Source organism: Atractosteus spatula, chromosome 6, assembly GCF_055471065.1.
Source record: "Atractosteus spatula isolate fAtrSpa1 chromosome 6, fAtrSpa1.hap1, whole genome shotgun sequence".
Classification (NCBI taxonomy): domain Eukaryota; kingdom Metazoa; phylum Chordata; class Actinopteri; order Semionotiformes; family Lepisosteidae; genus Atractosteus; species Atractosteus spatula.
This window is the reverse complement of record NC_142711.1, coordinates 33507744-33534898: the sequence shown is the minus strand read 5'-3', so window position 1 is coordinate 33534898 and position 27155 is coordinate 33507744. Positions and strand designations below refer to the sequence as shown.

Sequence of the window (27155 nt, the reverse complement as noted above, 5' to 3'; positions counted from 1 at the left end):
TGAATTTGTCTGTGAATGTATCAAAGACAGCATCAAGAGTTCATCCTAACCTAAGGGATACTGTACTGTATGTTCAAATGAGCCAGGACACAGTCAAAAGATCCACAGCACAGAATTTATGTGTAAAATTAGGCATTTCTTTAAAAATATTTTCAATACCATTGTTCTGATGTTGGAAGACTTTTTTTTATTTATTTTGTCAGCAGATCTCAGCTAACCAAGGGCTTCAACACAGTATGATCAATATGATTAATCCGTCACTTAAATTCTTCACCTTTTCTTTTTCAACAAGTCTTATAGAGTGAGAAGAATGAGAGAGTTACAGTAACTTCACTTTCCAGCACTTTCAAAATATTTAAATTTCCCCAGAACAAGGGACTTGACGTTTGATGTGGTGTTTTAGGTGGTGGTAAATGACGATTTGAATCAGGAATCCAGTCCCTTAGTCTACACTTACACTGGTACTGAATTCAGCAGAAAAGTGTCCTGACAGGCCTGACAGAGTCAATGTTAATAAATCAGTGACAGATTCCTGAGTGAATGACTGAGGGGCTGTAACCATAAGTGGTCCTGTGTGTGCTGTAAATTTTGCCACTTATGAAGGGTGAAATCATTATGAACACCTGCAGTGTGGAAGACATAGAAAGCTCTTTAATTTAGAGCTGTTCTTCCCTGCCTGTTATTATTATTACAATACATTAGTGCTTTTGTTAAAACTTTTTGAGAATTAGATTTGGTGCTTCTACCTGTCTGCCAAGCTGGAAGAAAGGGTAAATTAATAATTGCACAGAAAACTTAATGAAATAATGTAAACACAAAAAAAATCGAAACGTTGTGGACACGGAAAGGCTGAATTGAAATTCCGCTGCCGAGGCTCAATCTGAAGAGCCCTGTCTCCTGGCAACAAAGGGACGCGGCCATTCAGTAGAACTGCGATTTGGGCTGCGGGCTGTGGAAACAAAATAGACACCGCAGTTAGCTCTGCTTTCTGTTTTCTGTAGTTACCTGTCTGTGGGGCGGAATTTGGAGTCTCTCTTGCGACTATAGTTGCCATGCCTTTGCGAGAAGTTTCTACGATTCTTTCGGTAAGTGAAGTGATTTGCTGGCGTCTCCGATATTCACGACCCTGTATTGCCAGCGCAAGTGTTAGTGAAGTGCTAACCCTCGCAGCTCTACTTCAATCGTGCGCAGCTGTGAAAGAATATACAAGCAAGGTGCTACCTGGGATTTTCATGTCCAGAGTCAAGAAATAAGTACTTTCTGTCGGGTGCCTACCCACCGAAAGGACGTGTGGTATCCTCTTCCAATTTAATAAATTATTAAACTTGAATTATTATTGATTGTAAGCAACGAGGGAGACTCGTAGTTGTTTAAAAAAAGTGAAACTAAAAGACACGTATATCATCACAAAACTTTTGAACGGGTTTTCCGTGAAGGAACGGACAGATGTCAAGGTTATTGCTACTGGTTTCAAATGCTCAAGGATGGCACATAATGAGATGTACAATTTTGCTAACTGAAAAAAAACAGAATGTAGTTTTATTAAAGTGCATAAAAAGCTTTTATAAAGTGAACTACAGTAATTCCAGAATCCTATTTTTCTCGTGTATTCATGAAAAAGAAAGAAGAAATCCTTGCAACCAGTCTCTAAGCATTTAATCTGTTGAACCTCCTCTGTTCTGTTTCTTCAAATAACAAAGGAGTTAGCCCTGTCCTCCATAATGAAGCTGGGCTTCAGCTGATTCTAAACTTTGTCTTTTGCTACAATTGGCATTCAGACCAATCAAAGTTGCTGATTTTGAAATATTAGATATTATCCATTTTGTGACAAAACGGCACGCAAACTCCACAGCACAGGCACTGTATGTTGCTGCTTACCCCTATAATACTGTTCAAGCATAATACAAGCATTATAAATCATAAAAATAATTAACTTCAGTACAACCACAGCACCAGCAGGGCCCTATACACTACATTATGTACACGCTATATACTGTATTAATCATATACATTCAGTGTAGTCATTTGTACTTAATGTTCTGTGCTGACTGCATGTCTAGTATGGTATTTTAGTGCTGTATCCTGTAGTAGCTGATAGCTGATGCAATGTGGTTTTCAGGCTGTGGAGATCAGAACCACATGTTGACCACCCAGACCCCTGTCCGGAGAGAGGGGGAGACCCCTAGAGAGAGGGTGCTGAGGAGATGGGGGCTTCTAAGACAAGCCGTCCAAAACGTAGAGGACAAGGTATGAGACTCAGTCTCTGTCAGCCTTTATGTGGGTGGTTCATCTTTAAGTACCTTTTTTTCCAAAGTGTTTGGTTTTGCTTTATTTTTTCCCTTTTAACCCCTTTCTAACATTCCTTGCTGTCTCAACTCTGTGTTTCTGTTCCACCTCTCCATTATACACCTCTCTCTTTAGGCTATTCCCCCACCTCCTTTCTTCTGGTTTCAAGTCAAGCCCAGTCATTTCTTGATTCTTTCTCTCTTCTTCAGAGAGAGATCCCACCTCTCTCTGTCTTTTGCAGTGCAGAGTATTGATGTATTACTGCGTCTGACTGTATTAACCCCCTCCCTCCCTGTTCAGGTGAAGCTCAAAGATGTTCTGACACATGGGCTGCAGCATCTGCGCTATGTGCCCTGCAGCGTCCCAGTCATTCACATGGGTGGTGGAAGGGAGGCGGAAGGTTTTGTCAGCCTCGACAAGGGGGGCTCTGTGTGGCTTTATCACCCTGATGGGCAGCTGAGGGCAAGACTTGAGATGTCAAAGTCCTTTGTGGGCATCACTGGCACGGGGCTACCTGACTGTTATGCTGCCTGGGGGACTCAGGCCAGTTTAGCTCTGTTGGACAGAGACCTGCGGCCTCTGGTTGTCGCTGACTCCCCACCAGACATTCGCACTTGTCAGCCCACAGAGGGAGTCCTGGAGCTGGTGACAGCGGGAGCAGAGAATGTGAGCGTGTGGTGTGTGCGACACCTGGTGTGCCGAGCACAAATCAAAGAGGGGTTTGGAGAGCAAGATATTTTTACTCAGCTGGCCTTGACCCCCTATAACTCCAGCAAGACCCATGGCTGCCCTCACAGGGCATTTGCTGTGAGTCGGACGGCCGTTGCTGTGATTGACCTTTGCGAGGGCCGGCTGCTGGAATACAGGAGTGACCTACATCTCAGGTGAACAAACTCACTGATTTTTGTAACTGTAGCTCAGCACAACAAACCTCTCATAAAGCACCATTCACCTTTGCTTAATATGTTTTGTTATTATTTGGTAATACAATTGGTAATGTTGTAAAAGAGGGCTCTAATTAAAACTATACAAACTACAAAGTTTAGGTTTCTGCGTGGGGTGATTGCTGGTTGCCATATAAGTCATATTTAGATAGGTACTAATTGTTAGCCTGCTGTTGGGAAATTCCTGTTCATCAGCTGCATTGCATGTTGATTTCAGGAGTTCTTGATTCAAGTTTTGTGTAAGAAATACTTCTTCCATAACAACTTTTCTTGGTCTTCACACAGCATAAAATTAAATACAAAAGAAATCCCCCAAAAATAAAATATTAGTCCTTTAAAATTCCAAGAAGAGAGGCAAAAATTGTTAATAATGAGCTCTTTGCATTTCTAGGAACATCACAGGGGTGGCATACTGCCTCCCACTGGATGGTCTGGCTACTGCCTCATGGGATGGTGTCATCAGGGTGTGGGGGCCTGACTGGGGGCTCCAGGTAGTTTTTGTTGGTCATACTGGTAAGAACGTGGAAACACTAATACTTTATATACAGCAAGCTCTGTCTGTCCCATTCTGATACTGACGCATCCCTCTTTCTGTGCTTGTGTGGATTCTGTGGCTGTGTCTGTCCTCAGGTGCAGTCACGGCCTTGGCTTGCTGCTCTCAGTCTAGCCAGCTGCTGTCCTCTTCTCTGGATGGCACTCTGCGCTGCTGGAGTCTAGAACAAGGGGATGAGGTGCAGACAATCTGGGCTGAAGGAGGTGTGCCAGTGGGGTTAGGTGGTCCGAGAGGTGGGGGCTCCACTTTCTTTTCCTACTCAGAACAAGGAGTAAACTTTTGGAGATTAACCAGCCTGTACAGACTACACTGTCAGCTAAGTGGGGAGGGGGGTGGCCGTGTCCAGAAGATTGTGGCCCCCTCTTGCCCACCGTCATACCCCACCCGTGCATTGTGTATGATTGGGGATAGAAGGTTTATTCTGGTAGCAGGAGAAACAGGGGAAGTCCTTACCACTTTCTGCCTGAGGAAGGGCCAGAGGGCCATAGGGGCAGAGTACTGTCTCCCTCTGGAGACACTAATGGTCCTGACAGAAGAGGGGGCAGTGATCAGGGTCAGCATGTTGACCAGTCCAGCCTGCTGCCTGGGAGTGTGGCAGTGTAAAACAGAAGAACCATGGCCAGGGGGTCAAGAGGAGGCTGTAGAAGCTAAGGCCCCCACCTGCCCTGGCTCTGCCCGCTGTCTGCTGGTGTACAGCCATATTACAGACCCCGAACGTGCACTCGTGCACTGGAGGAGCCTACAGGAGAACCGGGGGGAGAAGCCAAAGAGGAAGAGGGAGGGAACACAGCGGGATGACAAAAACAGGTAAGACTCTCCACCAGACTAGATCTATTATGTCTGACTAGTTCCTGTATCTAATAACTACTGATCGTCAAAGCAAATTCATCACTCTGTTTATACGTTTTTAGAAAAAAAGAAGATATTTGTTGGATGTCTATTAAAAGGTTCTAGCATCAAAATACTTTTTTGCACTTACTCCACACATTAGTAAGAGACTTTTCAAGAGAATAAAGTCTTCATGCCAGTACATTGGAGACCAGACTAAATCACCTCAGGTGGACTCATCAGCAGTGGAATGTATGGTGCTGCAGTACAGAATGATATTCTAATTGCTGTGTACAATAAACCAATGAATGCGAAGGTCTAGCTGTGATTGTCTGGCCAGGAGTGTCAACTCCCTGCAGGTTTCTGCTTGTATTGCTTGATGACAACCTGACTGGATGGCGCCAATTGACTGCATTGACCACTGTCCTGGGACCTCATTTGCTGTCCTACCTGCAGAGTCCTTCAGCAGGACAATGAATGTCCTCATGCTGCTCATGTAACTACCATTTTCTTGTAGGATATGAATGCGACAGTTCCACAATGGATGCTAGAGCTCATCTGTGAGATGAGCTTGAACAACATGGCATCCAGGACTCAGATCAGTCAACAGACACATGCTTATCATGGCTGTATAAGAGCAATTTCACAATACAGCATCTGCAACCAGGTGCAAAGCATGTGTTGTAGGTGTTCCAACTTGTTTTGATTGCTTCCAGTGATAAACATGCATGCAACAAACTTGTAATGTTGTCATTAATCACCTCCAATGACCAACCCTGTTGATCACTAATGTTAATCATCAAAATAAATTTACCTTTACTATGTATAATTATATATCAGTATGTCTACTACAAAAAGATTGTCATTTTCCTGATAATAACACTGAATTTGTTTCAGTTATAATTTAGATGTGTTGTTTGAGGTCATCATCAGTATCAAAGGGCTGATTCCAATGCCAATGATTTGTGTTTGACAGTATTGCTTTGCCAGTCAATTGATTAGTCAGACAGCTTTTCCCAGCACTTCAGGTATTTGTGGAATTAAAGATAGAAAAACTGGCTGCTCTGTAAATCTGTGTACATTCCTTGACTTTTATTATTTATTATTTGTCATGTGTTAATACAATACTTTTTAACGGTTATCATGCAAGTAATCACACACTTATTATCATTATTATTGTTGTTGTGAGTTGAATGAATGCAGATTCTATGGGTCTCAGTAAATAATTTCTTTACACTGTTGTGTCATACAAATGACAAAGTTCAGGTGTCCGTGAAGCAGAAGTCTCTTTATTTCATATGCATATGGAAGTCTGGCTTGAAACCACCAGACTTAAAAAATAAGTAACTGAAGATGGTCCTTTATACCTTAAAACAAAGAGTTACTATGACACATTCTAAACAAATGATAAGACAGCAACACATGCCAATTAATTATATCTAAGTTGCAGACTAGACAACAGTTAGTTCTTTTCATGTTCTGGGCGTACAGCCAGCTTACCAAATACATGCCCTTTATCTTAGTGACCAAGGACGGGCAGCATCTTTATGTATTTAAGCGCAAAGCCAACTTCAAGACACTTGACCGCATAGTTTGCAAAACTACAAAAACAAGAAATGAAATTATTATCTCACTTCCCAGGTGTCTCTCTTATCTCTTCAACACTTTTGACAAGCTTTTGTAGTTTAATAAATTATATACACTGTAGTTAATGCTAAACTTTATTTTACATAGCACCTTTAAAAGTAGCATCACAAAGTGTTTATAGTAGATGTAAAACATTGTAATAAGATTAGCAAATTACAAGATAAACATATACAAAACACAAGTGGTTAGAGGAAAAGCAGAAAATCAGTCACAGACACTGATTAAATAAAATCCTTTCTAACAAGAATTGTTTTGAGTCTGTATTTAAAGGCACTCAAGGTAGGTGATTCTTTGATATCCTTGAGGATAGAATTACAGAACTTTGGGGCATAGTGAGAGAAAGCCCTGTCATCCATAGAAAGTATACAAGATACCCCAAAATTAGAAAGTCCAGCGATCAGGGCATTGCAGTAATCAATTCTAGATGAGACAATTGTGTTGACCAGTTTTTTTGCTACAGTTAAAGACAACACAAGACGTAGACTGACAATGTTTGGAAGAATGATGCTTTAAAATATTCTGCACATGAGGGTCAAAACTCAAGCTAGGATAAAATATCACCCCTAAATTCTTCAACTGGGATTGAAATTCAAGATCAGTGCCATCCACAGATAGGTTTACTGCATTGACTTAACTTAGGTGAACGTAGGTGCTGAGGAGCATGACCTTAGTCTTGTTGCATTTTAAGTGAAGAAAATTTTGGGTCACCCTGGTCATCCATGTAGATATTTGTCTCTCTTTTCTCTTTCTTCTCCCTCTCTGCCACCATAAACGTATATATCCCTCTTTCCTATATGCTATTCATTGCATCCATTCTATTTACTTACATAAAATGTGTTTCACTCTATGTGCAGATTCCTTGTTGTGCTGGGCCAGGAGAGGGGATTTGTGACAGTGCTGAACTGGATGACGGGGAAAGTTCAGTATAGGACTCCAGCTCACAATGGCCACACTGTCACTGTGTTGCAGGCCAGTCCAGCCACCAGCCAACTCATCTCTATAGGTACAGCACCAGCACTTGGCCCTTGTACAGCACAAGACCGTTTTACATCTTCCATGTATCTATATCAATGTGTGGGGGTTTGCCTATATTCAAACATGTATACAGCCTGTTCCCTGGTGTATCTGTTTATATTTTATCTTTAAGTGTTCATATGTCAGATTCTGTGTGTTTTAACGAGTATTATCACCGATTAAATATCTGAAAAAGTGATAAACACTGAAACTGAACTTAAATGAAAAAAATCAAACAACACTTGTATCTAAATATTGTAGCGTTTGCAGGTTCTTTTCAGAACAAGGACGAGTGGAGATGCAATTAACAAACAAGCATTAGTTTTATTTGTTTTCAACCACACAAAACCAAACACAGGATCTACACACACATGAGGAGACTGACGGAACACGTACACATATTTAGGGTGGTAATTACCTAACAACACACTACACTTTTACAGGACTACACAGGGCACTAGAATTACTAGGACATTATTTACACAGGTAGGGTCAGCCGCTGGTCATCGTGCTGACCCTCAGACTCTCCCCGGCTACCACTCCCAGCATGCCCAGCGGTACTACGAGCGCCTAGGGGCGCTTCCTCCTCACCACCAGGCGAGGGCGTTACACTATTCAGCAAAACAGTATTTCATACAAAGTTAATGTAATTTCATTAGATGTTTTCTGTTTGGTCCTTCTTTATAATATACAAGTACTTCATGTTTCTCCACCTTACATCTTAACGGTTTCTGTAATTGAAGGAAAAGTAAAAAACAACATAGATGTAAAAGTACAGTCTATTCAGTCTAAAACAGTCGAAATACAGTCGAAATCTGATTAAAATAATACAGTAATCTGACAGCAAAAAAAATTAAATGTGAAATAAATTGTGTAATAAAGTCTGTGAGTATTTGTGTTCTGTATTGAACAGGGGAGGATAGGTGTGTGTTGGTGTGGCGTGTGTTCCCCTATGCCCAGGAGTGTCTCAGTCTACACATGAGCCTGTTTTGTGGGCAGCCACCCCTGCACTGCACCACACTAGGACCCCTCCTAGCTCTGGCCTTCCAGGAACCTGACAGCGCCACCTACAGCTTGACACATTTCAACTTGTTGACCCAGCAGCGCACTGACCACCCACCCAGCCAGGACCCAGTGGACAGCATCACAGGTGATTACCCTTACTAACAACCTGGCTCAGAATCACAAAACACAGCAGTCAGCACTGGAGCTAGCAGTAAACCCAACAGCATGCACTGACATGGCAAGAGCTTCATGATAGCAATCTTGCTTTTTTAAACCTCACCAATGTAGTTTCTCTTTTATTCATTTTATTTTCAAATGATTACCACAGTCCACAGAGCACTTTGCTGCTTCTTTGTTCTTTGTGTGTTTGTATACTAGTAGTGGTAAACAGAAAGCCAATGTTGCTATATTGTTATTGTTTTAAAAGTGTAATACAAAGCCTTCCATGAAGAATATTCAGTTATCATTAGAGCCTCTTTGTGTGTGCACAGGGCTATGTGCCTGCCCCAGGTTGAAGGTCTTTGCCTCCAGCAGTCAAGATGGGACCATCCAGATATGGGATGATGAGAACCAACTGCTCAGGTCAAGAGCCAGACCCATCTTCCTGTCCCTCTGTGTTCTTTTGTCTTTATCTAGCCTGGGTTTTATGTTTTGTGGTCCAAGATAAAACTGTGTATGTGGTTATGTCTTAATTCTGTCCTGTCCTTAGGAAACAATATGGCTCTTTTTTAGAACAAATAAAAGCATTGTAAGAAAGTTGCTAACACCAACACCAGTGGAATAAACATACAGTATGTTAATAAATTTTAAAAAATGATTAAAAGTGGGTTATTATTCTTGTGACTCTATTCGAACAATTTGAAGTTAAATTTACATTGAACCATGCTAACAGGTATTAAAAGGTCTAAGGTATTTAGAGTATTTTTCAATTCATCTGGTTGTGTCTCCATATGTCTTTAGAGCATGTCTAAAGACTGTCTCTTTCTTTTTACTTGAGCCTGCCTTTGTATCCTTTTTATGAAAAAATGAAAATAAATTAAAAAAATCAGTAACAGAGCCACACCGGTATTATATGTGTACAGAACTGTTTAGTTCGCAAAAAAAAGAGAAAATTGTCATGTTGTGGAAGTTTGTGTGTTTTCTTATATTTGTATGAAAGAGAGGTTAAAGAGAAAAAAGTTTTGGTTTACCCTGGTTTACCTTGGTTTAAGCATTTACATGCTTCCATGTGTATATTGTCCTTCCAGGACCCTCTGTCTCAGTGCTGAACCGGAAAGCCTGGCATTCTGTGGTGAACGTGGTGATCTGTTATTGGGTATCCAGGGGAATCTTTTTAGAATTGATTGTGCTTCGCTCCTACCAAGACAGTATAAACTTCAGGTACAAAAGGGGGGACCTGTCTGGAACACTAAGCAGAAACAGAGTGCTGTCTTCTGATCTATACATTGTGGCTGCATATCCTCTGTGCATTTCTGGGATTCATAATCTAGCGTTCTCTGCTTCTGTAGTTGCTGTGCGACGACCTCCCTGAACCCATCCTGGACCCTCCTATTCCCCCAGCTTTAGCAGAGAGTGACACACCCTCTGATGCAGACAGAACTGCTACACACAGGTAACACTCCACCTCCTCCTGCTGTCTGAAGATAAAGTGCCTGCTTTGGAGTAGCTCATAGTCTATCAGAATTAAGAATGAAGCAGGTCAAGCATTTCCATGATGGTACGAACTCAGGAAACATCCAGGAAGAGTTAGAGTAACAGAGATACCGAAGTATATGGAATTCTGACTCTAATTATCCTTGGTATAAGGTTGCATTAATGGCATATACAATATCACTCCAGAGATGACACCCCTTACCATATTTTTTACTAACAAATTAGCCAGTTTATTAAATACCTGTAACAGTGACAGTAAAGATGTATCCATTAACATACATTTAGGAAGAAAATGCCTTAGTCATGCAGCAATGCATGCAGTTCAGCGCTGTATTCACGTTGGTTTTAAAATACCTAAATTATATTATTCCAGTTAAAAAGCATTCACAGCAATTGTGATGTAAACTGATGCATTTAAGCCATTGTTTTTCATTTTCTGTATTATTTTTCTTCAGGCTGATTTGATTTTCATTGTGCAATAATAACAGTGTGTTTATTGTTTCGAGAGGGCTTTCAATAAGGCAATTTAAAATAGTGTAGTTGTTAAAGGTAAAAGCTTTATACAACTGTAATGTAATACAATTGAATTCCTGCAGGTCTTACAGATTTTGTGATATATCCAGGATCTACAGAACTGGATTTGTTTAACTGGTCTGTTTAAGTTATTAATTGGGCAATTAAGAGTCCTTGTGGAATGGAACGTACTGGAGTTCCTTATCCCCTGCCTTAGGCACACAAGCTAGTGGTGGCCTTCATTCTGAAGGAAAAACTACAAGGAAGGATTCACAAACACCTGTGTATGTCAAAGCTGATTCCAGATGATCACTGAGATAAGCATGTGTCAAAACGATTGCAACATTCCTGTCTGTGAAGGCTCTGTTGCCAATATGTTGACCTGGAGTATACAGCACAATACTTGATGATCCTAGCAGACTCAAGTTGGACAGTATGGAGGGGCAACCCTTTTTCAACAGTGGCTCTTGAATGTGTCACTACTTCTAAGCATGTGTCATCTTATGGATGAAGTTAGCAATTGCTTCATTACCCCCTCAAGCTTTGGATCTGGTTGACACGAAAATTCAAATAGGAATAAGAGTTCAATATCTGTGTCCTTTCGTTCACAGGTTAGTCAGCCAAACCTTGGAAGATGGTAAAGAGGGGAAACTCCATAGCAGTGAACTACAAAACAAGGAACAGGTCAGAACACAGCCTTCTGCCCTTTTCTGACAACTAAAAATGGAGCGTAAAGTATTTCTTACCATTTGAAATTGTGTCAATGCAATTCTCATTCTCCTTGTGTCACTGTGTGCAGTTCCATTATGCTATTATACTTGTGTCACTGGATCTGTTAGAGACTGTATCTTTTCCCAGGACTATTTGGCCTTAGTTGCACGGGACAGAGACCTGGCTTTGCTGCAGCAGGGGGCTATAGAGAGCAAGCGGAGGCCGCAGCGCAGCCAGGACACACAGAAAGAGGCATTTGCTCATTATCTGCAGCTTCTCTACAGAGATCCACCTAGAGTGAAGGTACCAGTGCTCAAAATGTACTTAGCTCTGATTGTCAGAGATCAGTAAGATAAGATAAGATCACTTTTTTGACCATATAAAATTTCTTATTAGGTATTAGGAATTCGTCTTTTTCGCATAAGCCCAACTTGCTCTCCCTGAGACACACAGACACACAGACAGGGAGAGAAGCTTGGGGTCAGAGCACAGGGTCAGCCATTTATACGGAGCCCCTGGAGCAGTTGGAGTTAAGAGCTTTGCTCAGGTGTAGGATTCCTCTGCTGGCAACCTTCCAACCCCAGAGTCACCACACTGCCCCCCAAAATAATGACTGGATCATTGTCATGGGAATCTTTTACTGAGCAGTTTGATGGGCATAATAAAAAGCACCTTTATTTTGCAGAACAATTTGAATGTGTAAACAATAAACATAGCAAGTGGAGTTTTTAATGTAACAGAAAGTAGAAAAATAGATACAAACTTAGCAAAGGTGAAGTGAAGACTGTTAGTCTAGAGGTAAAGAACATAAATTACAAATGAGCCGCTCTGATGAAGGGGCAACAGAAGATCTGCCTCCTTTGAGCACTGTATGAGAACTAAAATAGCAGACTTTGGAGACTTACTACAAAAGGTGTCTCTTAAAGGTAAATGTCCATGTCAAATGTCAATTTATCCAGAAGAAAATGTATAAATACAGTTTTTATTACAATCAAACAGTTACTTACTGTACAAACTGTATATAAGTTCAATTTTCTTGGCTCTGTCTTTTTCCATTGTTATTGTGAATGCTGCAGAAACATGGATCCGCTGTTAACAGGTAAATATAAGGTCCCCCATCACCGTCACTCAGTGGTACTTTTTGTGGATCTAATTAGATCAATAAAAAATATATTTATGTGTGAAAACCATTCAGAAAATTCATCTGATTACTGGATGCGCTGGCTGTCTCATGCAGAAATGAAATTAATAAAAAACAAGAGAGTACTGCATTTCAATATGTCATAATTAGATATTATACCATTTTGTATTCACAATCATGTCACTAACACATAAAGCTAAATGCATTCTGTTCAGTACATCAATACATAAACAGCCTGCAACACAGTAAGAAATTACCCTGATGAGCTGAGAAGCTCGCAGTATTAATTACAATGCTGATAGCATGTCTGATAACAGGGAACTGCCTTTGTATCAGATACGTATTTAGCTATAGCCATTCACAGTCACAGTGGTTTATGAGAAGGTTACACGTTTTTAACCAAAGGCTGTATTCCAGGATAATTCTCCTTTCTCCTCCCCAGGTCCCAGAGGATGAACTGTTTGATCTGCAGGCCCAGATGTGCCCCAAGCCTATTACTGCCTTACTTCCCATACCCGATACGCAGAGAGGGGGCTTTTTCCCTGATCCTGCCCTTGCCAAGCCCTGGGTTCACAGGTCACTGACATCAGAGCAGGTGAGATAGGATCTACAGTACTTGTCCATCATTTTGTTTTTTCAGATCTTGTGCTTTTGTAAATTCTACCATATCATCATTGCTGTTCTTTTGGAGTTCCACTCTGAGCCAAAAAAGGGACTTCAAATCTTCACACATCATGGACTTTCTGAAACACCTTATCCTTGTCTGTAATGGGCTGGGATCAAACACAGAGTAGTGGGTATTCCATTCCCTAGCCACCTCCCCCCACCCTCTTTAGCTTCACTATTACAAGTCTCCTCTGTGCTTGTTGTTCTATGAATCCCACGAGCAGCAGTTTAATTACTCCAACAGCGTTCCAGGTGGTGAGCCTTGAGCACTGAACATTACTTACCAGTATTTTACTGGTATTTTACTGGTGTGAGATCCCTCTCCAGTAGCATATGCTCCTCTGTCTAATACAGTATTTCAACCTCTTTCCTGCCTACTACCTTGAGGATTCACCTTAGTTCTTCCACCTCCATCTCTCCCTTGCCTTCCGCCCTCATTCAGAGCTCACTTTTAGAAGAGATAACTTAAAGGAGAACTGCAGTCCCAATTTGAACTTGAACTTTATTGCCATATGTAACCGGTACATGTACTGGTACAATGAAATTCTTACTTGCAGAAAGTCTCTTGATTGTTAAAACAAGTGTAAAAACACAAAGTGCAGATAGTGCATCAAGACAATATACAAACAAACAGTAGACAATGTACAAGTAAACAAGTAAACAGTTTGAATGTAAACAATAAAGACATGCAAACAATGACTGGAGATGTGCAATAAATAAGAAATCATGATGAGGTAGATGGTGTAGGTGTGGTCCGAGGGGCATGGCTAAATGTGTTCGCCAATCGCACTGCTTGTGGATAGATGGTATTGAAGAATCTAGTGGTAAGTGTCCGTATGCTCTTGTATCTCTTGCCTGAGGGCAGTGGGGTGAAGAGCTCATGCCCGGGGTGGTGACTGTCCTCTGTGATGGCCAGAATTCTACCACGGCAGCGGTCCTCATAGAGCTGTTTAATCTCGGTGAGACCACAGCCGTGTGGTCTCAAACCAGTTATTAAATATTTCATTGCGGTTTGAAATATATTCATCAATGCTGATTATTTCTAACCCTGAAATAGCAAAATAGCATTGCAGTTCCTTTTTAACATTAAACTCTCCAGTTACTCTCTCATTTTCAGACACGATACTGAATGAGCAATGTGCAGGAGCCCTAGACACCCTAAAGTGGGCTCTGTCACAGAAATGATTTGTTGCTGGTACAGTATGCAAAAAATAGTCCTAAAAATAACAGCAATTACCAAATTTACCAAAGCCAACAGATAAACAGTACCAGCAATCAGTGATTCAATAGTCAGACCGAACAGTAACTGGCGCTCACTGCCTAAAAAAACATGGAGTGAGCACACAAAGATAGAATAGTATAAAATGAAATTGTTAATAACACAAATAAACCAAACTACCCTGAGAAAACCAGTGTTAATACACTACACAGCTCCCCACAGTTTGCCCTGCCTATAAACAACAGCAAATTAATCATTTAAATTTAAAAGAAAATATACTTCAGGTAAGTGATTAATATGTTTACTAACTGAGGAGTACTCCCCTAGTTTATTATGTAATGCTTTGTGGTCTTTTTCATTTAAAAGTGTCCTCAGAAGACATTAAAACATGGTTTACACACACACAAAATATTACTTTTTTAGACACGACACTGAATTGGTTAATGTGATGTACCTGTACAATATTCTGTTTGAAGACTGAGTTTCTTTGCTTGATCAGTAACTTAAGATTTCACGTTCAAATTCACTTTAGTCAATTTGGAATAATGAGTAGTTTTTAGTTTTTGCAGGGCGATGAGGTACCTCACTGTTACTGTCTCTTTGTGTATCTATGTATTTACAGGTTCAGTGGTCTAGTCCTACCCCAAGGGGTTTGTGGGGATCCATCCCAAACTCTGTGCTGGTGGGCCAGCTATGGCCTCCAGAACAACTGGACAACAGTCAGAAGGAGAAGGCCTGGAGGGGTCCCACTTTGAGGGACAGTTTAACTCAGGTTAGAAAAGGGCAAGTGGCTGGAGATTGAGTCAATGGAGCTATTTATGTTGTGTTATAAATGTTGTGTTGTATTGTGCTAGGGAGGTTGTTGTTTGCTGTGGAAGTCTGGGAGCCTAGGGCCAGGAAAGCATTCTGTATATGGGGGCTTGAGTCTATCAGTTATTGTGTGACTAACAGTGTGAGGAGTGATGTGTGTTTTCTGTTTGTAAGGGGGCAGACTATCTGTGTGTTCTGCACCGTAATGTGCTCCAGGCTGTGGGCACTGTCCATTTTCCATTTAACTACAGAGTGGCTAGTTATTTTGTTAGTGCAGTGTCCTGTATTTATTTAAAATGCTGCGCCTTGTAATCTCAGTGCATCGAAGAAGAAGATGATGATGAGGCGAGGACTCTATGCTATGATGATGATGATGATGATGATGATGATGAAGATGATGAAGATGAACTGGATATCACAGCCCTATTGGACAAGGTTACCATCACCCCTCCAAAAGAGAAGACACCACCCCCTCCTGTCGAGGATAAGGGCATCAGTACAGAGGTCAGTGAGAGTGAGGAAGAGGAGGAGAGGAAGGAAGAGAAAGAGATAGAAAAGGGCAGGAGGAAGAACAAGAGGTTGACTCAGTGACATAAGAACTGGGGAGAGTAGGAGAAAATTTGGGGATTTATTAAAAGAGGAACACAGGCAGGCAGAGGGAAACATTGACAGAAAGGGGGAAGGATGCAGTTGAACAGAAATGATGGTTGGTATTGGGCAAACAACTTTAGAAGTCAGTGACAGATTATGGTACGATATAGGCAAATTAAACTTCTTCCTTTTTTTGTTGTTGTGTTCACGTCTGTTCTGCAGCCTGCCCCTCGTCCACCCCCTGTGCTGAAGCCTCTGAGACCAAAGAAACCTCCAACCCCGATTCCCACCCCCCCTCCGCCACAACCCCCACCCCGCCAGCCCTCCGTCACTCTCCCATCTTACCTTCTACAGTTCCTGGACCAGCACTGGTTTCAGACACTCTTTCCAGACCCCCAGGTAAGAGCAAGACCAGGACATGCACAGAAGCACAATGACAGCACAGGGGCACACTGACACAAACCAGAACTCTGCAGTCTATGTACCTATAACAGTATTAATATCATTAGACTACTACAAATAGCTACCCTGGTTTCAATATTGTTCAACCCATTTACTGCACTGGTGCTAATAATATACTATATAAAACAGTGTAAGCTTTTGTTGTTTCATTATTGTTGAAGAAGCTAGTCCAAATCAGTCACTCCATTAATTTTTATGTGCTGCATATAAAGCATGTTTTCGTAGTGGGCACCAATGTGTTTTATACAGTCAGGTCATAATACAGTATGATGAACAAATAAAAATTGTAGTGGTGTGATATAAAAATTATTACAGTAACCATTATTTACAGGCACTTTCTAATTAGTAATTGATCAGTGATTTGACTTATTGTATAATAATTCATGTATTTTAGTATGATCACAGGTTGAATGAAATCCAGAAGGACTAGAGATGTCTACCCTTATTCCAGCTTACATCTTTAGCCTGTAAGATTGGATATTAATTAGAACTCTGTACCAGGTCTGCCTATCTGGTCTGAGGGTGGAGTGGAGTGTGTGTGACCCAATCATCTGTCTGTCAGCAGGTCTTCAGTCCATCCCACAGCGCTGGGGAATTTGTGCGACAGCTCCTGCACTACTTGAAGCGTAGTGACTTTGAACTGAAAATTGGAATTCTGAGAGCCATTCTCATACTACATCAGCAGCGGGCACTGCAGAACAGCAAGGAGATCAGCGTTGCTCTGCTGGACACAGTGCGCCAGGACAGCAACATACTGATGGTACAGCAGTAAACATGGAGATAGAACAGGGGTGGCAACGAAAATATAGGCAAAGCATTAGGGGGCAAGAAGGCATATAGTAGGAGAAGAGGGCTCGAAAATGAAGTAAGATGCAACCAGGAGGGGGGAATCTGAAAAAGAATAGGCAGGTTGTATTTTTTCTTGTGGCTCTCTTTTGTGTAAAAAAAAGAGTCTGATCTGTGGATTTGTGTTGGTTCTACAACAGACCCCTAATGAGAGACAGTTCTTGAGTGAGGCCCTGTGTGCGTTGGTCTCTCTGTGCCCCAGTAGCACAGAGCTTGCAGTGGAGCTGATCACACATGTGGCTCAGGGAGACCCAGGGATCAGGTGAGTGAGAATCCTGGAGCAGGGAGGCAGTGAGGATGTGAGCAAGAATGTACAGTGTACGTTTGTCAAGAATGAGAATTAATGCATCATTATTACATCATATCAAGTATCAAACAACACATCTCAGACCTTTTGGCTCCAGGGTAGAATTTGCTCTTGAATATCACTGCAAATATAAATTAGGTCTAAAACCTGAGGGGGAAATTGTTTTACATTTTAGTTACACAAGAGCTGGAAAAGTTGACTACTTTTGCACTTTCTCATACATCTGTGAACCAGTATTCATTTTTGTAAATACAATGTGATTATTGACATTGAAGGAACTCTTTTATCCATTTTTCTAGAAAAGAGTAGTCAAACCGATGGATTCTGTATGCTACTGTTCTACATTGCGCCACATTGCTAGTTATTCTGCATGATTTAATTTTTTTCTGTATTTAAGATCACAGTACTGGTTCACAAGCATGTTTTCCTTTTTCTCATCGTAAAACATAAGTTTATAAAAAACTCTTCAAGGCAGTGTACAATGTAAAGCCTTTATAAACATGCACAAAACTATATTTGTTGCAGTGTCTGTGTGCCCATCTCTTGGTTTCCTCAATGCAGGCGAACAGTGCTCCCCCTGCTGGAGTGTCTAGGCCTGGAGGACCAAGAGGGCTCTCTGATCACAGAGCTGGAGTCTTGGGACATCCAACAGCAAGGCGTGCAGGCGCCCAGGGCACAGTTTCGTGACATTGCCAGCCAGTGGCTCCAGTCCTGGACCTGCAAGTACAAGGTATGGAATAGACAGAGTCCAAGGAGACTGCAGCAGGTTACACATATTCCTCTATGCAGATTGTCACAAAAAGCCAGGTGTTGTTTAATTATATAAAATTGATGGTTTCTGTTATTGTATTAAGAATTATATTGTTATTAGGGTGAAATGCGGTGTGAATACATCAAATGCACACTCCTCCACTCTTTTAGGTGGAGCACAGACAGGTGTTCCTGACACAGGAGAGGCCGGCGCTCAGCCCCATCAACGTACTCAACTTCTTTTGCAGTGTGCAGAGAGAGAGTCTGTGCAGCTCTCTCGCTCCACCACCAGGCAGAAAAGACACAGTGCTGCTGCAGCCTCACAGACACAAGTAAGAAAGCTACAAAGGAGCTATTATTGACATACATTGGTTAGAAACTGAGCATCAAAATAATCATCACTATATGCATTTATGTTTTTAGAGAAAAAGCAAAGTTTGGATGAGGATTAAATGTTTTTTTTGCATCATTTCAAACATCACTTACAATTGGCCAATATACTGTACTTAAATGCATCTTTCAGATGAGATGTTAAACCGAGGTCCTGATTCTCAGTGGTCATTAAAGATCCCCGGGTATTTCTCGATAAGAGTAGGGAGTAATCCCAGTGTCCGGGCCAAATTTCCCCCTTGGCCTTTACCGTGGCATCCAAATTTTCCCCAAGTATGATTGACTTGCACTTGCCCTGGGATGGACTGGCGCCCCTTCCAGGATGACCTTGCCTTGCGCTCGTTGCTTGCCAGGTAGGCTCCGGCTTCCCACGACACCGTATGGTATAAAGTGATTTGGCAAAGAACGACATGACTGGACTTAAATGATTTTGTTCATCAATGAGAGCTAATTGAACACAGGAGTTGATATTTTAACCTGTGGGATGTCATGCCTAGTTTTAATCTAAAGAAAACTATGCACAGAAAAGAACATAACCATCTTATCAAGTGAACAACACCTTCATGCCACTGAGATGTTTGAAGCAGGTTTGTCATCTCTAGTGAATTTGTTAGCAGTGGAGCCAAGTCCTTGAATCACAGGTTTTAGCAGACCACCCTGATGATGGGAGTCAGTGTGATGCTGACATTCAGACATTGAGACTATTTTAATGTTTGTGTAGCACAGCAATTAATGAGGTGGTCCAAGTGTGATAATCTGGGAAGGAGTGTCTTATCGCTACAGTGACTGATAATAGCCTGTCTGCACAGTGCTACAGGGATTAATTTCTGGGATCTCATTTTCTGGGAAAATGTGTCCTCCTGTTGCTCATATTACAATGGCATTCTGTGTCGATGAGAATGTGACTGTCATGTCAAGGATATTTACTCATTCAATAGACATGCTTGTTCAGTCTTTAAGGGAACAATTGACCATAACCCCAAAATATAGCATTTGCAACACAGTACAAAGGATTCATCACAAATGTACAGTTTATATGACTACCAGCTTTAGGCACGCAGGAAACCACCATGTGGCTTTACAGTAGCCCCCCTGTTGATCAACCCTATAAATAGAAAATGAGTCCTATCTGATCACTAAAATGTCAGTGTACCTACAACATAAAAATAAATCCTAATAACATTGTGAATTTCATGCAGGAAATAGTGATTTAAAACTCTTGGCACTCAGCATATTAGAACTGCATTTTATTGATTTAGCACAAAACATAGTTTACATGGGGGAAGTCACTGCACCATTAGAGCTATGCAATTACATTAATTCTGTATTATATTGTGAACTTTATTTATGCCATATATTGAAAGATGCCTTATTAAATTCCTTTTCCACACCTTCCTGGGGCAGAACGTGTTTCAAAAACACAGAGCATGTTTTGGGGAAAAAAAAATATCCCTGTCTTTGCTTTTCACAAAATGGTATCTCCAACATCCAAAACACCTGGCACAACTGCTGTGGATGGATAATAATATATGCGTACTCTACCAGTGGTTTCGACCGGCCCCCAGTTCTGTTCATGATACATTCCCCTGCTGCTTTTTCACTTACGCTTTGGTTTGCCAACCAAACGTCCAGTCAACATTCCAGATCCTGTCACAGTTCCCCTGGTAATACAAACACTGTAGATCCTCTGTTACATAGGACTTCTATGGTAGCTAAACTTATATTGACCTCTTCAATACACTCTCTTTCATGCTGATTTACCTCTCTTGGGTGCATGCTTAGCAAACAAAATGTAGATTTGTGGTTCAACGACTTTTTGATGTCTTTAAATCTGGCATTTGTAATGTTTAAATCTTTGTTCTGTTCTAGTAGTATTTTCTTTGGGCTTACCTAATCACTAGGCTCTAAAGTGGCTGCTAAATAGCCCAATTTCCATATTCATATTGTGCTAAAATGAAAACCAGTGTTAATTACACTGATATACTCTTATATACTTATACTTATTATTCGCTCTGCTGTATACTTTTGTGTCACAATTGATATTGCTTTCCAGATCCCAGGCTATCCTGCGACTGGGAGAGACTCACAGCCTGGCCAGGACTCGTACAACACAAGGTGAGCAGCTCTTCCCTTTCCCCACAATGAACGCTGAGAATCCGAGGGAAAAAGTATATTACTTTTTTGTAAGTGTGCATGTGTAAAAGTTTATATTTCACATATCATGTGATAAGATCATTGCTGAGTTTTCCTCTCTACTATATTAATTTATTATTTATATTTGTTTTTACTATTACACTAATAGTAGTTGTATACAGATTAGTAATTAATTGAGTTGGCAGGCACTGTAGCTATTTTTGGTATGTGTGCCATTTCCATGATTATATAGACATTCTGTAATACAAACTGGACAAATGGTCCACCTCCAATAATGAGCTTCTTGATTTCATTTTTTAGTACCCAGAAAACATATCAACACATAATCATTTTATAAATTACACATTAACATAATTTGCACTCTTTGGTTATTTAAGGAGTCTGTTAAGAATTTTAGTCTTACTTTTATCACCTGCTCAACTGGAAACCATCGCTTACTAGAACCTATGAAGGTGACTTTAGCTTGCTCTACATTGAGATATCCCACATGAAAATCCCATTTCTACACCTGAGCAAAACCTGAATCAAAGACACAAACAGCACAGACACACAGCCCTATCACATTGGAACAAGTGAACACAGAAACCAAACCACCAGATAAGAATGTGCCTCTGCTTATTTTTGTCTTGGCACTTCAACATTTTCATTTCCTGTTTAACAAAAATCCATATTTTAATAGGACAATACAGTAGCTCTAGCTACAAGTCATTCAGTCTCACCACCTGTCTCACCTGCAGGCCTTGCTCTACCACCGCTTCCTAACCGATCCCTGCTCATGGGATTTGTGCCCTTCATCACACTTCCTCTGCCTCGGGTCAGCCTCTGCCCTTTCCCCTACCCTGCGGACAAGCTCTCCCTGCAGAGTGGAGCCCGGCGCTACTTCATCCTGGAACAATCCTATGTTCACAACTACAAGTGATCCCCGGAAAGAGTCATCTGCTATAGAGATCTTGTTGCTGCAGTACTGACCCTTGCCAACTCTGTTGTGTCAAAGAACATGGGTTTATATCTGAGTTAGAATGTTCTTATAAACATCATTTGTTTGGTAACTATATAGCTCTTTTTTGGCTGATGGAAATATAGCTTATACCATGGATAACATTTTTAAAAAATAATCTTAAAAGGAATAAGGGTCCATTGATTATTCTGAGTGAAAGCTGCTGTTTCTGCTTACCAGAACTATTACGTCACACCCACACTGCTGCATGTATGATAGATACAACACAGGTCGTTCATGCAGAAGCTGTATGTGAATACTTCAAGTAGTTCAACCAAGACTTCATGGAACTTTTATATCCTCTGCAATCAGTGCATTCCCAGAATTCTTCCTAGTGCACATTACTTCAAAGACATCAAGCAAAGACAACATCACAACATTTGACAATCCTGTGATCACTTCCTTCAATTACATTTAAATTATCAATTATATTTTTTGCTGCAATTTAAAGGAATGGACACTACATTGTCTGAAACTGTAACTACCACATAAAGAGCACCTGTCCATAAGAGCAGAAGACAATAAACCTACTGTACGTCATTCTTTCAAAAAACATCATTATAGTGTTTTTTAGTATAATAATAATGTTAATAATGATAATGTTTCTTTATTAGCCCTATACAATTTCTTGCATTAGGATTTCGTCTTTTCACATACCCCAGCTTTTCTCCATGACACACAGACACACAGACAGGGAGAGAAGCTTGGGGTCAGAGCGCATTGCTGTAAGAATAGCAAACCTATACAATGAACAGCTGTATGTATGTGAAATATCTTCTGATCGTTTTATAAAATGGTTTGTCATCTCAAAGAGATTTGGTACAGTTTGTACAAACATACACAAAAATATCCGAGATGCTTTGTCATTTGTTAATCCACTGTTCAGAGCTCTCTTAACTTGTCCTGTGAATGCCAGACCTTCACTTGACAGGCCAAAACTACACAACAGAGCATTTGGTCATTGTGGTTGGTGTGTTTTATTACAAGATGTAGATGTGTTAAAAGAAAAATACCAACTGAAAATAAGCTTGTTTTGTCACCTGACAGACAATCAAGATACCTTTGCCCTTTGCTCCTCTGTTGATTTATTTGCATCAGAATCAAGGAGAGGGAGTTGGAATGGATTACCCCTGCTTGTGATTTCGTATACAAGTGATAATGATAAACTGAAAAAAGAAGTCTATAAAAATACACAATATTATGAGGTGAAATTCCCAGAACCTGACTTAACTTTAACCCTGTAACATATCAATTCTGGAACTGTAATCTGTTTCCTGAAAATCTGTTGCATGTGTAGCTGCAACTATTGTTTTATAGATATGATACCAGATACATTTTCTCTTTATTCCGCTTTTAGATTACAAAGTCACATTCATGGCTTAACAACAAAAATATATACTGCTAAAAAGCTCTACAATATAATGTGACATGGGTGACAGATTTACATTAAAATATATAATTTCTCTTAAAGATAACAATTATAAAAGAATATATAACAAAATATATTCCCCAGAAAAGGAATTTATTGCTACTCAGTCACAGTAGCTGTGACTCAAGATTGTCAAGGTACTTTATCTCTCCCAGCATAGCAGGCTAGGGCTCACATTACCTCCAGGGCAACCAGTCCTCTTACAGGCAAACCAACCAACCTGAGGAGTGCTGGGAATAACCTAAAATAGGTTCCAAAATCATTCTGAATTACCTTTCTGGAAAGGAATGCCCCACCATGCTCTGCTACTCAGGGTTGTCAATGCTGCTGTAAGTCAGCAGGTCAGAGGTCACCAGCAGGTCAGTGCGACCCCTCTCCTGCAAACACCTCTCCAGTTCTGCTTGTGTGGCCCCTAGGACACCATCCTCCTCCTCCAGGGGCCACTCCATGAGCTGGTAACTGGAGGGGGTGGGGGGCAAGCCAGGCTGGTAGCTCTCCAGGGGTTGGGGGTAGAGCAGCAGGTGAAGGGAGGAGATCGCAGCAGCTACACGGACCAGAGAGAACACTCCAGCTTGGGACAGTGGGTTCAAGGCGAGGCCCAGGGTGCGCAGGGCCTGGCAGCGAGTCAGGCACGGCCGTAACATCTCCAGCTGACCGTCTGTGACTCCACAGCCACAGAGGGAGAGGTGCCAGAGGGACCCTGAGGCCTGATGCAGCAGGCGGCACAGCGAGGGCAGTGCCTCCTCCCCTAGCCTGTTTTCACTGAGGTCCAGCCGTTGCAACGAGGAAACATGAGGGCTGCACGACAGATAGGAGAGGTCTGCAGGGGTCAGGGAGAAATAGGGCAGCTCCAGCACCTCCAGGGGCTGGGAGAGGGAACTGGAAGGAGATGGAAAAGAATAAAGGACGAAAAAGCAGAAAGGGTGGGAATAAGGTGTGGGAGGGAAGAAGTGGGCACAGGCGAACAGGAATCCAGATGGTATAGGAAAGAGACAAAGAGGGGGGAAGAGAAACAAGAAGTTAATCTTATCTACTAAAGTGAAACAGATGAAAAATCAATTTTGAATAAATCTGCCATCTCAGACCGACATTTTCACCAAAGGGCGGGACTGTGCTGTACCTCAGAAGCAGGCGCAGGTGTCCGGAAAGCCTCAGAGCTGTCATGCTGAGCCGCCGGAGTGAGCCCAGGGCTCCCAGTCCACGGGCAATCTTGCACAACTCCGCCTCCTGGCCAGGCTGGTGCCTGCGCAAGTCCAGGTTACAGTAGTGCAGACGCAGGGATCGCAGCTCAGGGAAGGGCGCCAGTGCAGGAATCAGTAACGCCAGGCCATCTACGCCTAGGTTGCTGTAACGCAGGTCAAGCCCCTGCAGGCCGGGCCGAGGAAGCAGAGACAGCATGGCGACAATGCTGGTGGCGGGCATCGCTTCCACACGTAGCTCCCGGCACTGTAACCTGAGGGGGCCTCCCGCGGTCAGGGCGGCCCGGACACGCTCCCAGGACCTGGAGTTCACAAACAGGTCCACTCGTACATCCACAGCCGTGGCGTGCTCCCTCTCGGAATCCATCTCCATCAAACGCGTGTACCCTCTCTTCCTCTCTCTCCCTGTCTCCGGGTGTCTCAACGCTCCCTTTTCCGTCTCCCCTTCCGCCCCCACTCCCAGCCCCCTCTCTCTCTTTCCCTCACCTCCCATCTCCCCCTCTAGCCCTCTTGCCAATCCCCTCTTCCGCTCCCTTTCCCCAAGGGAGCCTCCCCGCCGGAGCTTCGTGCCGGCCACCCTGACCGCCTCGCTGCCCCCAGCCTGCAGCACCGCCGAGCAGAGGGCCAGAGTGAGGGACCAGCCGCCCATCGAGTCGGACTCCGGGGCGTCCCCTGCGCCCCGCTCGCACTGCACCCCGCACAGATCCAACACCCGCAGGGCACACCTGGAGGGAGAGAGCCAGCGGGCGGGGGGGGGAGGCGGACAACACGGGGGGGAGAAGGGGGAAGGTGAAGGAGAAGGAAAAGCGAGAAGGAGTGAGTTTGGTACACAGCACGTTTCCCAGGACTTCCCATTTATTATGCAGTTCTTCACTTCATGCTGCTTGAAATCAGCCATGCAATTGATTTGCACCCAAAACTAAACACTAAACACAGGAAGGACTTTTCCTCCCACACCTGCTTATTCAGTTTCTAGCAGTTTTTTCTTCCTAGTGCTAAATAATAAATCCCACTTTTTTCATTGCTATTCTTCAATTTTAAGTGACCATCGCTTCAGTTTGTTAGTTAAAGTGAAGACGTTTAAACTCTTCTATTCTATCCTCTGCCAGGAAACACAGCATGACGAACAGAAGAGTTGTTCTGGACATCTCTGCGACGTCCTCTCCCTCACCTGGGGTCTCCCAGTCCCTTGACAACAGCGAGGAGCAGTGCCTGCACACACAGCCGGCTGTACAGCCCCTGGCCCTGCCCCGAGCTGGGCAGCAAGCCGCATCCCAGGCACAGCGTGCGCTCCGGCCAGCGCTGCACCAGCTCCCCAATGGCCAGGGGCCGCCTCTGGAGCAGAGCGGCCTCCAGCAGGGGGCGGTAGAGCTCCCGTGGGACACAGCCCAGCCAGCGTGGGGACAAGCTGTGATCACTGACCAGCCTCTGCGCACACAGACTGACCAAGGAAGGCACCATCACTCTCCCAGCATTGTATCCTCACTCCTTCAACACTCCATCACTTTCTAGCAGAGGGAGACTGCGCATGCAGGGCACTGGAGAGAGAGCGAGAGAACCTGAATAAGTGTGAGCCTGACTCAAAGGAGACAGATACAGAGAGACTGGGTGAATGATGAAAAGACAGTAACACACAGAAAGAGTGAGAGAGATCAACAGATAAAAGGAAGTAAAAGGGAGGACAAATGTGACATTGAGAGTAACAAACAGGAGGAGTATGAAGACATATATAATACTGGTGTCCAGGTTTATACTGGTGTTGGTTCTCCGGTATTATGACAGCAAGGTACACTTCTAGTCCAGCCAGGGTTCGTATCACAAACTCCTACACATTTCATTCCCCAATAGCAACAAAACAAGACGGGCCTTTTAAACAAATTGCTATCTTTAAAATACGTAAGATGTTAGAAACGTTTCTTTTCTCCAGGTCTACAACGTCTTTTAGGTCACGCGGATTTGTCCAGCATATATTAAAACGAGCAAGGGGATTTCAAAGACTGCTCAAAAACAAGTCTCCCCTATTTGCTAATAGTACGTTAAAAAAAACTATGCAAAATTTAGCAACCAAAGACCCAGGTACAAAATACAGAAACTGCACCCAATTCAATTCAAAAGGTTATCTGTGGATAAAAATGGAATAAAACGTCACTCAGTGCGTTTTCTCCAAAAGAAGAAAACGATGCTTTTTCATCGACAAATGATCCTACTAGATATCTTGCCTTGTAAAGAAAATATATTTCAGTAAGGTCTGGCAACACCATTACTGCAGCGCTGAAAGAAATTTAAAACATTCAAAAGCCATATAATACCAAATCAGCCGGCACAATTTGAACATACCGTATAACATTTTAATTGCTATAGTTTACACTACAATAATGTGAAGAGAACTCTTCAAAAATAATTTTCGCCCGCAGAGCGCTTACTTGTGTAATTTCTGCAAATCATCGTAATAGCATGCATTACATTAGGGTTTTCAGTTTCTCATAGTTTCGTAAACTCGGACCGCTTTTGCTTTTACAATAGTTCTCATGGCGGTCTAATATTAGAATATGAACGTTTAACTTCTTGAATATATCAAAGTCAGAGAAAACTCACTTAAATACGCAATGAGAGGTCACATTGTATATGCTAGCACGTAAGATATACAATGGTCACACTAATCATCATAATAAAAGTACTACAGTATGATTATTCATTGTAGGGCATATTTTAAGATTAATATTTAAAGCTTAATTGTTTGATTAAACAGTCTGTAGGACTGTGATTTTGTACAATCAATCGGATGGTGCAGCACAAATGAGTTTGTATCACAGCAGACGTAACATACATCTATAAATAAAGTGATGACATACTGAGCATGTAAAAAGACAAATTAAACGAAAGCAAAAACAATAAACTGAAAATAGTAGGATATCATACACAGCGAAGAAAATGAAGGAGTGCTCCTGACTCATTTCCAACGATGGCACACTCTTCTCTATACAAAACCTGCAACTGTTTAGTAAACATCCACTAATTTACGAATCCTGGGGAATTCGTC

General features: G+C 42.1%; 2 protein-coding genes across 4 annotated transcripts; one reads left to right on the top strand and one right to left on the bottom strand.

Moving 5' to 3' along the window:
* Nucleotides 1–921: 921 nt before the first annotated feature.
* wdr97 (WD repeat domain 97) lies at nt 922–22298 on the top strand. The gene is made up of 22 exons (XM_088919673.1): nt 922–1085; nt 2120–2247; nt 2587–3170; nt 3622–3743; nt 3861–4590; nt 7113–7261; nt 8186–8422; nt 8769–8859; nt 9525–9657; nt 9786–9889; nt 11055–11127; nt 11302–11457; nt 12738–12890; nt 14803–14952; nt 15309–15494; nt 15804–15980; nt 16606–16803; nt 17030–17151; nt 17758–17926; nt 18118–18278; nt 20390–20451; nt 21228–22298. The coding sequence occupies exons 2-22, from the start codon at nt 2140–2142 to the stop codon at nt 21407–21409; spliced, it is 4047 nt and encodes a 1348-aa protein (XP_088775799.1). The 5' UTR covers nt 922–1085; nt 2120–2139; the 3' UTR covers nt 21410–22298.
* On the bottom strand, nt 17828–27155 carry LOC148832792 (leucine-rich repeat-containing protein 14). 3 transcript variants are annotated; one of them, XM_088919672.1, is made up of 5 exons: nt 27035–27155; nt 25287–25653; nt 24037–24840; nt 23190–23795; nt 17828–17913 (listed from the first exon to the last, which is right to left on the bottom strand). In XM_088919672.1, the coding sequence occupies exons 2-4, from the start codon at nt 25574–25576 to the stop codon at nt 23222–23224; spliced, it is 1668 nt and encodes a 555-aa protein (XP_088775798.1). In that variant the 5' UTR covers nt 25577–25653; nt 27035–27155; the 3' UTR covers nt 17828–17913; nt 23190–23221. The 3 variants fall into 3 exon arrangements, with proteins under 3 accessions (XP_088775798.1, XP_088775796.1, XP_088775797.1); XM_088919670.1 differs by lacking the exon at nt 17828–17913 and having other exon boundaries at nt 22820–23795; XM_088919671.1 differs by lacking the exon at nt 17828–17913 and having other exon boundaries at nt 22820–23795; nt 26968–27149.

Excerpts from the sequence above, each read along its gene's own strand:
- wdr97 (XM_088919673.1), top strand. The coding sequence starts at position 2,140 with ATGTTGACCACCCAGACCCCTGTCCGGAGAGAGGGGGAGACCCCTAGA. Across the intron at positions 2,248-2,586 it reads TCCAAAACGTAGAGGACAAG|GTGAAGCTCAAAGATGTTCT; the intron begins GTATGAGACTCA and ends CTCCCTGTTCAG. Across the intron at positions 3,171-3,621 it reads AGGAGTGACCTACATCTCAG|GAACATCACAGGGGTGGCAT; the intron begins GTGAACAAACTC and ends TTGCATTTCTAG.
- LOC148832792 (XM_088919672.1), bottom strand. The coding sequence starts at position 25,576 with ATGGTGCCTTCCTTGGTCAGTCTGTGTGCGCAGAGGCTGGTCAGTGAT. Across the intron at positions 24,841-25,286 it reads AAGGGACTGGGAGACCCCAG|GTGTGCCCTGCGGGTGTTGG; the intron begins GTGAGGGAGAGG and ends CTCTCCCTCCAG. Across the intron at positions 23,796-24,036 it reads CACCTGCGCCTGCTTCTGAG|TTCCCTCTCCCAGCCCCTGG; the intron begins GTACAGCACAGT and ends ATCTCCTTCCAG.